The 15,828-nt window shown below is 52.1% G+C and overlaps 8 protein-coding genes across 8 annotated transcripts; 3 read left to right on the top strand and 5 right to left on the bottom strand.

Annotated features, from left to right (window-relative positions):
• Nucleotides 1-205: 205 nt before the first annotated feature.
• On the bottom strand, nt 206-1,312 carry H6S33_005371 (uncharacterized protein; the record flags this gene model as incomplete). Its single annotated transcript, XM_044837558.1, has 4 exons — nt 206-338; nt 408-692; nt 746-881; nt 940-1,312. 4 exons carry the CDS (start codon nt 1,310-1,312, stop codon nt 206-208), a joined length of 927 nt encoding a protein of 308 aa, XP_044698680.1.
• A 745-nt stretch (nt 1,313-2,057) lies between these two features.
• On the bottom strand, nt 2,058-3,047 carry H6S33_005370 (uncharacterized protein; the record flags this gene model as incomplete). The annotated part of the gene is made up of 1 exon (XM_044837547.1): nt 2,058-3,047. One exon carries the CDS (start codon nt 3,045-3,047, stop codon nt 2,058-2,060), a length of 990 nt encoding a protein of 329 aa, XP_044698679.1.
• Nucleotides 3,048-3,902: 855 nt separating this feature from the next.
• H6S33_005369 (uncharacterized protein) lies at nt 3,903-5,431 on the bottom strand (the record flags this gene model as incomplete). The annotated part of the gene is made up of 4 exons (XM_044837536.1): nt 3,903-3,991; nt 4,202-4,748; nt 5,044-5,291; nt 5,386-5,431. The coding sequence occupies 4 exons, from the start codon at nt 5,429-5,431 to the stop codon at nt 3,903-3,905; spliced, it is 930 nt and encodes a 309-aa protein (XP_044698678.1).
• Nucleotides 5,432-5,877: 446 nt separating this feature from the next.
• On the top strand, nt 5,878-7,466 carry H6S33_005368 (uncharacterized protein; the record flags this gene model as incomplete). Its single annotated transcript, XM_044837525.1, has 4 exons — nt 5,878-5,994; nt 6,077-6,279; nt 6,392-7,114; nt 7,199-7,466. The coding sequence occupies 4 exons, from the start codon at nt 5,878-5,880 to the stop codon at nt 7,464-7,466; spliced, it is 1,311 nt and encodes a 436-aa protein (XP_044698677.1).
• A 1,127-nt stretch (nt 7,467-8,593) lies between these two features.
• Nucleotides 8,594-9,250, top strand: H6S33_005367 (uncharacterized protein; the record flags this gene model as incomplete). The annotated part of the gene is made up of 2 exons (XM_044837514.1): nt 8,594-9,017; nt 9,096-9,250. The coding sequence occupies 2 exons, from the start codon at nt 8,594-8,596 to the stop codon at nt 9,248-9,250; spliced, it is 579 nt and encodes a 192-aa protein (XP_044698676.1).
• A 197-nt stretch (nt 9,251-9,447) lies between these two features.
• On the bottom strand, nt 9,448-10,915 carry H6S33_005366 (uncharacterized protein; the record flags this gene model as incomplete). The annotated part of the gene is made up of 5 exons (XM_044837503.1): nt 9,448-9,651; nt 9,739-10,164; nt 10,240-10,346; nt 10,423-10,777; nt 10,838-10,915. The coding sequence occupies 5 exons, from the start codon at nt 10,913-10,915 to the stop codon at nt 9,448-9,450; spliced, it is 1,170 nt and encodes a 389-aa protein (XP_044698675.1).
• Nucleotides 10,916-11,524: 609 nt separating this feature from the next.
• H6S33_005365 (uncharacterized protein) lies at nt 11,525-12,570 on the top strand (the record flags this gene model as incomplete). The annotated part of the gene is made up of 2 exons (XM_044837491.1): nt 11,525-11,664; nt 11,745-12,570. 2 exons carry the CDS (start codon nt 11,525-11,527, stop codon nt 12,568-12,570), a joined length of 966 nt encoding a protein of 321 aa, XP_044698674.1.
• Nucleotides 12,571-13,733: 1,163 nt separating this feature from the next.
• H6S33_005364 (uncharacterized protein) lies at nt 13,734-15,686 on the bottom strand (the record flags this gene model as incomplete). Its single annotated transcript, XM_044837480.1, has 4 exons — nt 13,734-13,950; nt 14,007-14,907; nt 15,126-15,469; nt 15,547-15,686. 4 exons carry the CDS (start codon nt 15,684-15,686, stop codon nt 13,734-13,736), a joined length of 1,602 nt encoding a protein of 533 aa, XP_044698673.1.
• Nucleotides 15,687-15,828: the final 142 nt, after the last annotated feature.

The raw sequence follows: 15,828 nt of genomic DNA, 5'->3' as shown, positions 1-15,828 counted from the left end.
CATTACGCTACCAGAACACAGCTGATAGGATTTTTACAGTCTCCTAGTAATCTAGATGTATTTAAACAACTCCTACTATAGAGTGGAGGGGGATATATTTGCGACCGAATTGAATAATATACAATGAGAGGAATCTGAATTCACAACTGCGCCTTAAACAAATGAAAGGGAAACACTAAGTAGTCCAACTCCTATTCGTAACAGCCTATCTCTTTCCATTGTTGCTCTGCCTGTTTGCCAGAATCTGAACCATCCTTACAAAGATGTTGATAAAGTCCAGCTCAAGACTGATGCTCTCATTAACGGTGTCCTTCTTGATCAATCCCATCTGGGCCATCCTGGCATGGTTCAGAATCTTCTGTATGTCGTAGAGTGTGAATCCACCAAAGACTGCAAGACCACCATACAACCAAAGAGCTTCGGCGCCCACCAATGCTCTAGATCCAAGAGGAAGAACCATTGGCGCAAGTCCAGAAAGAGCAACGACTGCGACACCAGCGAGAAGAGGGCCTCCGAGGTAGAGGTATTTATCCTCCTTTGCGGTCGCGGCAACAAATGCAATTGATCCTATAACACCAACGGTGTATAGACCCGCACGTGCAAGAATCGCAGGGTTGTAGAAGTACATTGGGGCGAGAAGAGCAGCTTGACTAAGGTTGAAAGCGGTCCATAGGACGTGCTTTTGGATGTAGCTATAAACGCACATTAGTACGGCTTACAGAAAAGGGCAGGGGTGAAGACTGACTTATCTGGGTCAGTCATCCGAGTGCCCAGCATGGTACCAACACTAGCCACAAGACCGAGACCGAGGACCATCCATGGGTTTGCAGTCATAAGTCTGTAACTCCATCCGGCATTATGAAGGCCTTTCGCAGCAAGACCTGTACACAAGTAATTAAATTACGGTCGAACATTTTTTACCAAGTAAAGCAGACATACCAATCATTGCAACACCGACACCAGTGTATGTAAAAGTCTCATGTAGGTACTCTTTCTCAAAAGCCGGGATAGCATTTTCTCGGGTTTCCCGGTTAAACAGAAGGTTCGCTGCGATCAAGGTTCCACCAAACAAAGCTCCAGCGTATGCAAGCCTCTGCATGGCCTCCGCACGAGGTGGCCGTGCCATCACCGCCGGCTCAGTTGTAAAGAACCGCTTTGACTGGAACTGCACCTTCGGGGATGCTGGGCGGCGAAATGCCTGCCGCAAGATTGGCGACCTGATTGCCGGGGCTGCGGAGAAGGTGCGTGCCAGGGGTTTCGAGGCAAGCATGGCAGCCCCAAGGGGACGGCGAAAAGTGTTGAGTAGTAGCATCGTGGTGGTGCGATTAATGGTGTGATGGAATATTTGGAAATGGTGTTTCGATATTTCGCAGGTGGGGGTTGTGCCTTATGAAGGGATCTGTCGGTGCGAGGGCGGATGACGTCGCTTAGAATAGACCTTGCTAGAAGCAAATTTGTCATCCGCGCAAGTAATGGCTGTCATGTGATCGCCGCTACTAATAATTTTCCGATTCACGTGAGATCACTCGGCCCTGCGCCATCATTCGAATGTGACTCACTAGGATTGATTTGATGGATTTATTCACTGCGCGCGTACAAAATTCCGCTTATTTCCGTAAAAACCGGAGCAATTTCTTGCTACCCAGAACATTACAACCTCACAAAGGTATACTTACATCCTATTCCTGCTCTTGCCACTGTATTTGAATATTCTTATTCAAATCATGGAATGAACAGCCTAGGATCACCATTTAACTCCGGGGATTGACCGGGGGTTCTTCTCTAAAGCCTGCTCTAAAGGATACTTCAGTCTTAGTGAGGAGCAATTCCAATTTCTCACCTGAAGGTAGCGTATCTTGAATCTAACACTCTTCAATACAGGTCACATCAGTAACCAATGCAGTATGCAAACAAGATATTGAAAACAACCAAATTTTGCATTACATCTAATCTATCATGGCCCAAACAAAATTCTACCCAAGAAGTACATCTATCCTAAAAAATAAAAATAGTAAAAAATAAAATAAAAATGATAATGAAAAGTACAGAACCCACTCCTACTTCTCTTTGGCACTAGTAGCCTCAGGGCCGCTTCCTGCAGGCGCGGCATACCTTAAAAAGTCCACCTTCCCTCTAATTGGCAATTCTCTCACCTTCACAGCTTCGAATTCCACACCTCTCCCAACCCCTTCGATACACTGAAAACGCCCATGCGCCCTTTCCCCGCGATTATAAAACCTAATCTCTCCCTCCTTCTCCGCTACCTGGGTCTCCCCATCCCCGGTAACTCCAGCCCAGTCAAACCCCACACGCGGATTCCTAATTGACGGATTCGTTTTCAATTTAAGAACACCCTCCATGATACCGAATATAATCTCGCCGACGACACTGTTCGACTCGATATCCTGAAAGAGCAGAATCGTGAGACTCTCGGTCCGTGCCCAGTTTGCCTGAATGTCCGGGCAGGACACATCCCACGTCCCCAAAACATGCTTCTTCGAGAACGCGGTTGTGTTTGTACGTTTCTTCTCTCTCTTAACTTCGGCCCTTGGCGCCTCTCCATCTAACTGCGGACCACTACTAGCACTGTCCATCATCGATTCGTCCTTGACAATATTGGCGGCAGCATCGACATCACATTTCACCGGGACACCACTGCCGTCACCTTCATCTTTCTTCTCGCTCTTCTCGCTCTTCACCCTCCTCCCCCACTCCTCACACCCCGCCCTCCACTCCTTCCTCATATACTTCTCCATGACCTTCACCTCCGCTGGCTGCTTGCCCAGCAACCCCGCCGCATGCGCCGCCCTCAGTCTCGCCTCCAGCTCAGCCCTGCTCCCCATCAGCGGCTTGATCCCATAGTGGGCCAATTGCGCTTTGCACCACTTCCCCGTCACCTTGGGGGGCGCCCATGTCTGCTGCTGGCGGTAGGGCCGCACGGGGTGAAGGTATTGGCGCAGCGTCTTTTTGTCGGCGCGCGGGACGCCGTTGTTGAGGAAGCCGTCGGTGGACGAGTAGGAGAAGCTACCGTTCTTGATGGGTTCCATAGCGTAAAGAATCGTGAAGTTTGTTTTGGGGGAATTGGGGGGCGGTGGAAGTGTGAAGATTACGTTGTCACGGAGGCCATTATCTCTACGGAAAGGGATTTCTTATAAATTTTCTGGAGGTGCGGCACTGGATGTGGGATGGGAAGCTGCAGGTTTGTATCAAGAGAGATTGGAGATGTTATGGTAGCCTTGAAGAGATTTGAAGACTATCATTGATGTTAACTTTTTAAGTAGTAGCTTCACAAAACATCACTCGGGGATCGAAATACCGTGGTCTGGGCTCCCTAACATAAAGCTAGTCTGATGTACAGCGTTTCCCTGTGGAGCGAGCACACAGCGGACCGGGCAGAGAGGACCTCCACCATACAGAATTTGCAGCCAAGGAATATTTGGTATGATAGAGGCCCTCTCTGCTCGGTCCGTTGTGTGCTCGCTCCACAGGGAAACGCTATAGGTACTTCTATAAGATACGAGTCTCATGGATAGCACTCAAGCTGCATGGTATCTTATCAGCTCCGAGAAGAACGGGCATTTTTAACAAAGCACAATCTATATATACGCCCTGAATCCGAACTAGTTCCTTACACCCATTTTGATAAAGAAGAAAAAGGAAGGAAAGAAAAATAAAAGAAAAAGCAAAAGAAAATAGATGCATGCCCGGTACAATGATGCAAGATTACAAAAGAAGATAAACCACTAAAAAAAAAAAAAAATTAGACCAGTCGAAAACAACCGCGTTTGTACGTTATTTACTATACAGACTGAATCCCACGGGAGGCAAATACCGAAGTAGCTTGCCCCACGACTGAAAAAAACATTAAGAAAGAGCAATGAAAGGGGTATATGATATCATTTTCATTTGATGCTCTTCATCTTCTCCCTTCTACTCGAACACTCGGGACAGAACCATTTCCCTGGTGGCTCTTTTGTAAGATCCACGCATGCTATACCCGGGCAATCTATTAGTAGGGTGTTTGTAAGAAGCGGGGGGGCGAAGGTTTCTGCAAAGTAAAAAAAAAAAAAAAAAATACAAAATACAAAATACGGGAATAATACAGCGAGGGAAAAAAACTTACCCCAATGAAACCACTCATATGGACAATCAGCTGCATCGCAAGCCACCATATTCCCATAAGATACTTGTTGACACATACAATACGGCCGCTTGTCCTCGCCCGTGTCATCGTCATCATCGTCGTCGTCGCCTTCCGACGAGTCCGTAAAGACTTCCCGTTTCGTGGATTGTTTACGCTTTTTATTGTTAACGCTGGGAGCATTGGAGTAGTTTGGGCCTACAGGCTCAGGTTTAATACCAGGTGTGGATGGATTAGAGGCAAGATTTGATGGGATTGCGGGTGCAGCCGAGGTCTGTACAGTTAATCGCCGGCGCTTGTTGGTGTCCCCATCGCGAGGCGTTGAAACTGAAGGTGGTGGGGGGAAGGAAGTAGTAGGGGTTGAAACAGGAGTAGAGTGAATGAGGTTGGAAGAGGCGGGCGTTGGGTGCGTGGACGTAGGAGCAAAGGAAGCAGCACGTGTAGGACCCATGGTGGAAGGGGATGCTCGTATAGAAGGTTGGCGTGTGTGCGCATTTATAGGAAGATTGCTTGGATAAGGGGAATTGATAATTGACTCCGGAGGCATAAGTCCATCACGCATAAGATCTTGGATTTTAGCATCCAGTCGACCCACGTGCTTATCCATCTATTAACAAAAGAGTCAGTGCGAGGTTAAAAACTGTGTTGGTAGAAATATATATGGAGCAGCATGTATAGAGAAGTAGAGGTCGCGGGGGTGAATGGTGAAGGGCATTTTAAGTTTTGATAACGTGGTAAACGAAGCATAACTGGTTGATTATACATATTTTTCTACAGAATACGAAAGACATTAAGATGTAGGGCAATGTACGTGCAAGCTTGATATGCTGCTGCACTGGGTGTTCAACAGTCTTAATGGTATCGTGAGAGGGAACACAGCTGTAGCACATCATTAAACTTACCAGATCCACCGCTTTCTTTGCGAGCACCAATTTTTCATCTTGGATCTGTTCAATTTTCTTATGGCTCTTCCTTATCTGCTCCACATACACGGCCTCCTTGGGGTTCTCCGTGTGGCTCCCGTGGTTTTTGATAAACTTTTGCAGCGAATTGTCACGTGCCAAGGCACTATCACGGTGCTCCTTGAGAACTCTGTCTTTGGCCTGTATCTCCTCGTAAATGTGCGCGATTTCGGCCGGGAGATTGGCAACTAAGACCAGATAATCAGCAGAGCTTCCTAACACGTGTTTTTGAGGCCCTCGAGTGCCGTTTATCGCCCGGGGGGGGGGGGGGTGTAGACTAACCATCATTGATGAACTGTTCAAGAACTGTGGCGGCGTCTTCAGCCATACCGGAGTAGAAATTTTTGTAATTCAATGGAGGTAAGATGGTGGGGAAAGGTTTTGAAAGAACGACAAGTGCGCTCTGGATGGTAGTTCACGAAAGAGAGATACTGCTGATTGATGTGATGAGGTGACGTTGGGGGGGGCGCTTCGGATGCACGTGCTATCGGAATTAGCCTCGTATGGCGTTGCCAATCCTAGATGCGGCTCAACTTAAACGTTACACCACGAGACGCCAGGGTCAAGATGCTTAGCAGGTACCTACTGTGCACAATCACCCCAAACAAATTCGCCCCCATACAGTCGGTACAGGTACATAATCTTCAGAGCTTTCTCAACACCTACAAAAGAGCTCAATCGTGGTCCTGTATCCCCTTTAGGTGTCGAGTCTGTTTGTCCTTTGTTGCCTTCACTACATATATAATCCGAAACCAAGCTTAGCCGATCCTCAAGATGTCAATAGTCCAAAACTACGATACCTGGGGAAGCAATGCGACATTCTCATTCGACTCAAAGACTGCCGCCATGATATCACCTTCCGTTCCTCTAGACGGATGTATAAAGAAAAAGGTGAGAGCTTTTGCTATTTCCAAGGAATTGCATATGTAGGATGTTAGAAGCTCATGGTTTCGCCTGATGATCTCCAATCAAGGTCTCGTACCATCACAATGCAGAAGCTGAGAACCATCATTTCGGAACCGCCCATCCTATGAAGCCATGGAGATTGACTTTGACAAATCAACTTGTTCTCGGATATGGGCTACAAAAATACATGGACAATTACTCCACCCGTCCAGCGGCGGAAGACGAACTGCGGGAGTTTCATGGTTCTGATTATCTCGATTTTCTCAAACGGTGCATTCCTCCCCCCCCCCCCCCCCACTCTTCTCTTTTTATGAAGATATTAGTATTGGTTCTTTTTATGTCGGTGTTGTATATCGGGATCTGACGGGATGTCGCACTCCAGCGTCACCCCCGAAAACACAGAGAAGTTCTCAGCAGACCTAGCAAAGTTCAATATCGGCGATGACTGCCCGATATTCGACGGGATCTGGGACTACTGCACACTCTACGCAGGCGCATCCCTAGACGCCGCAAAGAAGCTCATAAACGGGCAGTCAGACATTGCCATAAACTGGTCCGGAGGTCTCCACCATGCCAAAAAGTCCGAAGCGTCAGGGTTCTGCTACGTCAACGATATCGTGCTAGCAATTCTTCAGCTTCTACGTGTTCATCCTAGAGTCCTATATATCGACATAGATGTGCACCACGGCGATGGTGTCGAGCAGGCGTTTTTCTCGACGGACAGGGTCATGACGCTCTCGTTTCACAAATATGATAAGGATAACTTTTTCCCGGGCACTGGGAATTGGGACGATGTGGGCGGTGGGCCTGGCAAGCATTACGCCCTGAATGTGCCGTTGAAGGATGGGATTGACGACGATTCCTACATCCGGCTTTTCAAAGGAATCGTTGGCCCAGTGGTCGACACCTACCGCCCGAGCAGTATAGTGCTACAATGTGGAGCGGACTCACTAGGGTGCGACAGGCTGGGCTGTTTCAATCTCAATATTAAGGCCCACGGAGCATGCGTGGACTTTGTGAAGAAACTTGATCTGCCATTACTAGTTCTGGGTGGTGGTGGTTATACGCCGAGGAATGTTTCAAGGCTCTGGACATACGAGACCGCGTTTGTTCTCCTTATCACCCCCCCCCCCCCCCCCCTCTTTCTCTTTTCTTGCACCTTGGGTAATTACTGATATATCGAGATTAGAATATGCCTAGATGTTTCTGTGGATGACGAGCTCCCTGCGCGGACGCCATACAGGGAATACTTTGGGCCAGATTACAAGCTCCACCCATCGCTCAGCAAGGAGGGTAGGTACGAGAACAAAAACACAAAGAAGTATCTCGAGAGCATGAAGATCAAGATACTGGATCAGCTGCGGTATATACAGCACGCGCCGAGCGTGCAGCTACAAGAGATACCACCGGATCTGGATAATGTTCGCAGTGATCTTATTAAACAAGAGGAGAGATAAAAGAGTATAGAAAGATTTGGGGCCCACAATGAACCTTTTGGAGGGGCTTCTGTCATGTTCCGTTTTTTTTTTTTTTTTTGTGATATGTACAAGCTTTGTTGTCAGAAGTACGAGTTTATAATCCAACCGTAATGAATACTCTACTAGGACTCATGGTCTGGTTTAACAATTCCTGATCGAAAATCGTGGACTCGTGCCTGGGGGGGGGGGAGCTTCAGTCTTCGTATCGACATGTAGAGAGCTACCTACTCGTAGAGTAGGTACATGTAGAGCACCGGTACTGTGCCTGTGAGACCGTATCGAGAGAGATTGGCTGGCTACCTACTCTATGGCTGCACCGTGTGTCCACACCGACATCATACATGAAAGTCAGTTTGTAAATTGGGCACCGAGCCTGAGCCTGAGCCTGAGCCTGAGCCTGAGCCTGAGCCTGAGCCTGAGATTCCCACCGAGCCTGAAAACCATCGAGCCTGAGCCTGAGCCTGAGCCTGAACTCTCGCACCGAGCCTGACAGCCAGCATACATGCGCGATTTCTCCCCCCATCTGCCCAATCCCGTCCTCCTGTTGCACCCTTCAGACCCCTGCACGAGCCTGACGGAACCCCTCGCGAGCCTGAGTCTTACCGCATCGGGCAAAAGTGCAACAACAGACTCAGGCTCGGTGAGGGTGTTTAGCCAATAACATCGCGCCGCGGCACACCCCTCAGCGGCGCTGCTAAAAGACCTGATTGGCTGGCTGCCGTGCGTCATGCGGGGTTCTTCGAGCCTGCATGAGTCCTCGAGCCTGAGTGAAGGCTGGTTGTGTTTGGAATTGTCGTGTGTGACGGGCGTGGGGTATAAATCAACGAGGACCCGCTGTGCGGAGGAGCAACTGGAGCATCACGTGACGAGGGGTTGGAGTTAGGGTTTAGGATTTGGGCAGGTCAGGTCAGGTCAGGCTCGAGGGGGAATGTGCGAGGGGAACGTAGAAGTGGCAGTGTGTCGAGTGATGGGATGTGAAGAGGGAGTAAAGCAATTGTATGCATTCGCGCAACCATGGTAAACCGTGCCGAGCCATGCGCCCACAAACCTTAAACCTCCACCACCATCCCAAGCACCCATCGTGACCCCCACCAGCACTCTCCAAAATGACATCCACCACCACCACCCCGCCCGAAGACCCCCTCCCCGCCCCCGTCTTCTACAGCCCCCACGACCGCCTCTCCACAACCTTCGCCGGCCGCCTCCTCCTCAGCAACATCGGGTCTCTGGGCCTCGGCATGACCATCGGCGGCGCGCTCGGCAGCCGCGCCGCCGCACTGCGCTTCCGCGCCGAGAACGCGCACCGCCTGCCCGTCACCGAGCGCGGGTGGTACTTCTACCACAAGTCCAAGAACTACCACACGGCGCTGGGCGGCATCAAGCAGGGCGTGCGCACGGGCGCGAGGATCGCGGCGTGGGCGAGCTTGTTTGTGGCGACGGAGGAGGCGGTGGATCGGCTGATGGGCCGCAGGGATGCGGTGGGGACCGTGGTGGCGGGGTTGAGCTTGTCCGGGTTGTTTAGTGTGTGGAGTGAGTGGTTCTGGCCCCCTTTTTTTTTGGGGGGGGGGGGGGGGGGGGAGGGGGGAAAGTGCTGACGGTTTGGAATAGATAGGTTGTCCTACAGTATGGCGATAACATCCGCGAAACGAGGGCTGGCGTTTGGGTTGGTGTTTGGGCTGACGCAGGACTTGCTGAGGATGAGGAGGAGGAGGTCGGCGTGGGATGCGCCTGAAACGACGATGGAGAAGCAGGCGAGTGGGTGAAGTGCAATTGCATAACACAGTGCTGTTCTTTATTCTTATTCTTTGGCTGTTTGCTTTTGCTCAATTCGAACGTGGGTTGGCATTATATACTATGGGTACATGTATTTATATCACTGCTGTGTAGATAAAGCTCTCTCTCTCTCTCTCTCTCGCGGCGTCAAGGTTTTTTTAATCTGATATTCTCCATTCATTGCACATCAATGCCCTATTTCCCCGCCATTCGCACCACCACCACCACCAGCAGCAGCAGCAGCAGCAGCCGCCGCAGCCTCAGGTCCCTCTCCCTCCTCCTCCTCCCCGTCCCCCTCCCCCTCCTCCTCGCCACTATCCTCATCCAGCCCCTCCAACGGAAACGTCAATATCGCCGCAATGCCCCCCAGCCCATCCAGCCGTATGCCACTCTCATGAATACTACTCAGCACCAGCGTCTCCCCGCCACTCCTCTTCACATCCTCCACCATCTTGACATGTCTCCGGCGCTCACTCACCTTGTTGCTCCTAAACAAGCTATTACTCACCAGCAGCGTGCCCACCGCGCCCTTCTCGACCGCGCGCGCCACCTCGCGCGGCCCATACCACGCGCGCGCCTCGTCCGTGTTCATCATCACAAAGAACTTCTCGACGGCCCGCGTCTCGCGCGCAAACTTGGTGTCGGTCAGCTTCGCGGTCACGGCGGGCGACTTGAGGACTTCGTTGAGCGAGTGGATGTGGCCGGAGGCGCAATGCACGACGACGAACTTGGGCTTGGCGACGAGGACCGGCTTGGCGTCGGTGCGCAGGGCGGTGGCGAAGATGTAGTCGCGCAGGCCTTCGGCGACGAAGCCGGGGGAGGCGAGGAGGATCACTTTGAGCGCGGTGAAGTCGAAGTGGCGCAGGAGGGATTGGTAGGTGGCTTCGTAGAACTTTTCGAGGCCCTGGAGGGGTGCTGCTGTGAGGATTGATATTGCGGGGAGGAGGGAGGAGGGGGGAGGGGGAGGAGGGAGGGGCACCTTTTCGTAGTTGGAGACTATGCCTTTCCGCTTCCGCGGCACAGGGACCTCGACCTTCTGCCGCAGGATCGTCATGTGGTCCGTGATGAAGCACACATTCGCCAGCCCTACACACACCGCAGCATCAATCTCCACAGCTCCCCCCAAAACCACATCCAAGAAGGAGCCTCTCCCAACACTCACCCTCCTGCAGCACCACCGCGCCAATCTCGCTCCTCTCCTTTGCATCGCACGCATCGCGCACCATGTCCAGCGTGACCGAGTCCCACTCGGCCTTGATGACCGTAAAGTTGCGGAACAGCTCCAGGTCGAGCGTGTGGTGCACGCCGACGGCCACGTGCTTGTTCTCCTCGCACACGCGCCCGTTGAGGTGCAGCTGCCCGGCCTGCGCGTCGAAGTCGACCTTGTCGACCTGGATCGTGAGCACCGTCTGTATGCGCTGCGACTGTGTCGAGCCTGTCTTGGACTCGAGCGTGACGCGGCGCACGGCGTTGGCGCGCAGGCGGTCGCCGGGGCGGATCAGGTTGAAGGCGTGCCACTGATGAGGTGAGTGCGGGAGGTTTTTTTTTGGGGGGGGGGGGGAGGGGGAGGGGGTTACCATGTCTTCGGGCTCTTCGGGGAAGAGGATGATGGAGCCGGTCATGTCGCGCTCGATGGTCTTTTTTATTAACTTCATTTTGTGTATTTTTTTTATTTTCAATAAGAGTAATAATATCCGGTGGGTGGGCGGTTTCGAGCTGTTGTCGATTCGTCCAATAGATAACTGGAGTAGCGAGGGGTGAGGGATGGGATGGGATGGGATGGGATGGGATGGGATGGGATGGGCAGATGGTGGGGCGGTGGTGACGTCGGGGGTGATAAGAAAGGATCTGATAAGATTAGAGCTGTTATCCTGGAGCACTCAGTGGCTTGGCTTGGGTGAAGAGCGACAATTTGATCGAACAGGACTCTAGAGACAATCTATTTTATTCTAATACCGAGCATCCCTTTGAACTGAGCCCGGGTCCTTCAAGTACATGTAGTTGCACGCAATTCCTGTTCCCGCACCGACCCAGCTGCTGCCGGCCCGTGCATGACCTCGGGGCCTTCCTCCATCCATCTAGCGCACTTCTCCACAGCCACACCAACCAACAGCCAACAGCAGCCAACCTCGGCATCTTCCCCAGATTCCCCACAACCCAAACCGAGAACCGACCTCACCACCAACAACCCGCCCGCCATGCCTCCCCCAAGAAGAGGAAGAGCAGGCACGTGAAGCTCCTCCTCCTCCACTCCAGGAGCTACCATGTCCATGTCTGCCCGTCTTCTCTTCACTCGCGGTCTCATAAAACCTCACATCTCCGTCCAGCTCCCCCGTCACACAACCACCACCAGCAGAATGTCCACCGCAGCAAAGACTCCCGCCGTCCCGCGTCTCAGCGCCAGGTATCTCCCACCCCAAACCCCCACCAGCACCGTCCCAAAAGGAAGTGTGATATCTGACAATTCTGACAATTCTAACACAGCCTCCTCCTCCTCAACCCGCGCAACGAGATCCTCCTCATCCACCGCCCCACGCACTCCAGCACCTTCCCCAACGCGCACGTCTTCCCCGGCGGCGCCACCTCGCCCGACGACTCTGCCTCCGCCGACCCGCTCAAGCACTGCGCCATCCGCGAGACCTTCGAAGAGACCGGCCTCCTGCTCACGCACCCGCCGCCGCCGCCGTCGCTCATCCCCGGCATCCCCGCCGCGCGGTCCCAGATCCACTCGGGCGCCCTCTCGTTCGCCGCGTACCTCAAGGCCAACAACCTTACGCCAGCGGTCGACGACCTCATCCCGTTCACGAAATGGATCACCCCCGAGTCGATGCCGCGGCGGTTTGAGACACACATGTTCCTGTACCTCCTCCCCGCGGACCACGCCTCCACGGCGGCCGCGCAGCGCCCCACCAGCGACGGCGGCATCGAAACCCTCTCCGCGCGGTTCATCACCCCGCACTCTGCGCTCGCCGCCGCGGCCCGCAACGAGCTCGTCCTCTTCCCGCCGCAGTTCTACCTTCTCTCATCACTGCTGCCATATCTCCCCGGCGGAGCAGAAGAAGAAGCGGGGCTAGAGGACCACGTCGCAAAGGTGCGGCGGCGGCGGCGGCGGCTGCTGCGGTTTGCGCGCGGCGACTTTGGGGCAATGGTGATGGAGCCGGCGCCGCTGCGGAGGCTGGGCGATGGCAGGGTTGTGATGGGGCTGGGGCCGCGCGGGGATCAGGAGCGGGCGGTGGTGATTCAGGTGGCGGAGAGGGGGGAGCCGAGGGGGTTGGAGATGGTGGGGAGGGGGGAGGTGGCGAGGTTGTAGGTGTGTGTGGGTGTGTGGGTGTTTTTTTTTGGGGGGGGGGAGGGGGGGGGGGGGGTTTGGTGCCCGCGGGCTGGGGTGGGCTCTGGGGTGTAGGTGGTTTATTTGTTGAATCGATTATTGTTCCTCGTCGTGTTGCGGAACTCCTAATCTTTAGAGTACCAGGTGTGATACATGTAGTGAAAACACAAGCCCATGCATGATATGTCCGCCATAAAAGTCCAACAAGAGAAGCCGTCACCCAAGATTTTCAAGACAAAGCCCTTTAAACAACAAGAGACCACAATCATCGAACTATGCTGCACAACTTCAACAGCCCAGTCAGTCCCAGACAGGGACGGGACGGGACTGATCAACCCGGACCGGCAGACTGTCGCCCTACCGCACCCAGCCCAACTACAGCCCGACTGCAGTCAGACTATGGACTGTCTTATACTTGTTATGCTTCTGAAGGATTGGGGTTAATTCAATTATCATAAACATCGTGATAAACAATTTCTCTTAGGCAGTTCTTGCTGTCATGCAGCCCATAGTCCGCCCAGTCCGGCCAGTCCGTCCAAAAGGTTGACGGACTGGCCTTGGCTGAAAAACCGCAGTCGACTGCAGTCCGTCCCAATTTTTGGACTGCTTGGCTTGGCACAGTCGACCGCAATCGACTGCAGTCGGACTGGACTGGACCACCAACGGTAGTGACTTAGTCTATGCACCATCGGAGCTGCTAGTCAAACAAGTGAAATGTTGCCAAACATCCCTAACCCTACAATATCAGACCTAACCCAGGACAGACCCTCCCGCCTGAAGCCCCGAATTTCCTGAAAAGTTGGAAGTTGGATTGGAGTAGACCCGGATCCTATCCTGCTCGTCGACAGCTCTTAGTACATAGTAGGGGTTTTCCCGGGGTCACGGTGATATATACGGCCACAGTGACCTTCGAACGCATTGAACGAGTATCAAAAAGTCCATGATTAGGAGTTTTTTTTCCCCGATGTAAATGTACAGCTCAACTAGTACCCTGTTTCCCCACAAAGAAAAACTTTTCCGTCTCTGTTTTCCCAGAAGTTTGCCACCCTTTCCCCGACACCGTAACCCGATTGAAAAAGACAGAAGGAAAAGAAAAAAAAAATATAAAGTTTGAACAGATGAATGTAAAAAAGAACGCAAGATATCTACGAGTAAAGCTTCTTGTTGAATTCGTGCAGACCGTGGACATTACCCTCGGCCTGGGCGGAAACAGTCCTGACTTCAAACCTAACACTGCCCTCCGTGACACCAGTCTGAAGCTCTGTAACACTCCTGACACCAATGTCTTGGAAGGAGTGCTGCAGACCGGCCTGGAGATAGGGGACAAACTTGGTGACGGAGCCGCGGTCCAAGACAGACCCACTATTTGAGACGATTAGTACTCGTACCACCGTTAAGATAGTAGATATAAAACTTACCTGACACCCTGAGCAACGCGGACCTTGTCACCCTCGGAGAAGTATCTTCCGGTGGCAGCGTTGTCCCCGGTCTTCATGCTCTCCATGGCATCAATAGATCCCATACCCCTGTAAGCCTTGACGAGTTTGCCCTCTGCACTCAAGAAGTACTTTCCGGGAGACTCAGTGGTTCCCGCAAGGAGTCCACCCATCATCACAGTGCAGGCGCCCAAAGCGAGACCCTTGACGATGTGTCCGACGTTCTGGATTCCTCCATCGGCCATACATGGAACGCCGAAGCGGCTGGCGAACTGGCAAATGCTAAAGACAGCAGCGGCCTGAGGACGGCCGACAGCCATGACTTCCTGGGTGATACAGGCGGAACCAGAACCCATACCGATACGGAGAGCATCAGCACCGGCAGCAATAAGACTGGCAGCCTGCTCCCTGGTAACGACGTTTCCGGCAATAACATCAATGTCGGGGAACTCCTTCTTGATCCACTTGACCATCTCAATCTGGTAGATACTGTTACCCTGGGAGCTATCCAAGATAACGATATCCAAACCAGCTTCAGCCAACAACTTCAATCTGGCTTTGTCATCATCTCTAGTACCAATCGCAGCACCGCAAAGAAGCTGCTTGCTGTGGGGGCGCTTGGAGGCAAGAGGGAAATGAAGGTTCTTCATAAGGTCAGAGCGGGACAGGAGGGCAGTAAGGTTGCCAGACTTGTCAACAATTGGAAGCTTGCCCTTCTTCGAGGCTCGCAGAATGGCATTGGCCTCCTGGAGAGTAATTCCTTCCGGGGCGGTGACCAGTTCAGTGGTCATTACCTCCGACAAGGGAGTTGAGTAGTCCGCATGGAATTGAATGTCACGCATGGTAACCATTCCAATAAGCTTCGATTGCAAATGGCCGTCCTCTGAAGATGTGTTTGTCAGTCAAATTGAACTCGAAAGAAGTTTTTGTTTTTTCGAAAAATAAGCAAACAAATCGTGATAAAATGGCAAGATCAGGTATTTTGGTTTTCCACAAGAGATTGACTTCGATGCGGTTGAACGAAAGTTATATGTGTTTGATAATCATCATAGAAGCCGTGATTTCAGGATATGAAGGCAAAGCAGAGCGAATAATTCTTACCAGTGACAGGAATTCCAGCAAAACCCTGCTTTGTCTTGACATCCCAAACATCGCCAACGGTGTTCTTGGGGCTCATGACGACAGGATCCAGAATGAATCCGTTCTCATACTTCTTGACCTTCTTGACCATCTCGGCCTGGTCTTCAGCGGTGCAGTTGTGGTGAATGAAACCGACACCACCCAAAAGTGCCATGAAGATGGCCATTTGGTCCTCGGTGACAGTGTCCATGGGCGAAGACACCAGCGGCAAATTGATTGAATGACGCTTGGTGATCTTGGTATCAAGAGTCACATCTGAGGCGGGAAATCCAACGTAGCCGGGAAGAATGAGGAAATCGTTGTAACTTTTTCACCCACGATATTTAGTACATCAAAGTTCGTATTATTTGTAGAATAAATTTGAATCGGGATGAAAACTCACGTCAATCCTCCACGCTTCTCGGAATCCAACAGAGTTCGGGCATCCAAGCCATCTCTGGGGTATTCCTTTTTCATGACTTCAATGGCAGACGTGAAGTCCAACACGCCGACCTGAGCGTCGTTACCGGTGGCCGCAGGCATTTTTATTGCAGTGAAGAGGAGTAACGGTGCTGGGGGTATAAATCTTGCGTGCTTTGTTATCCCAAAAGAGGTGGAATACAAGTGTTTGGGCAAGGGATACTGGCGTACCAGTCCAAGTAAAAAAAAAGAAGAGGAAAAAGTG

This window comes from Morchella sextelata, assembly GCF_020137385.1.
Source record: "Morchella sextelata strain SCLS chromosome Unknown scls_2, whole genome shotgun sequence".
NCBI lineage: Eukaryota > Fungi > Ascomycota > Pezizomycetes > Pezizales > Morchellaceae > Morchella > Morchella sextelata.
This window is presented reverse-complemented; position numbering and strand designations above follow the sequence as displayed.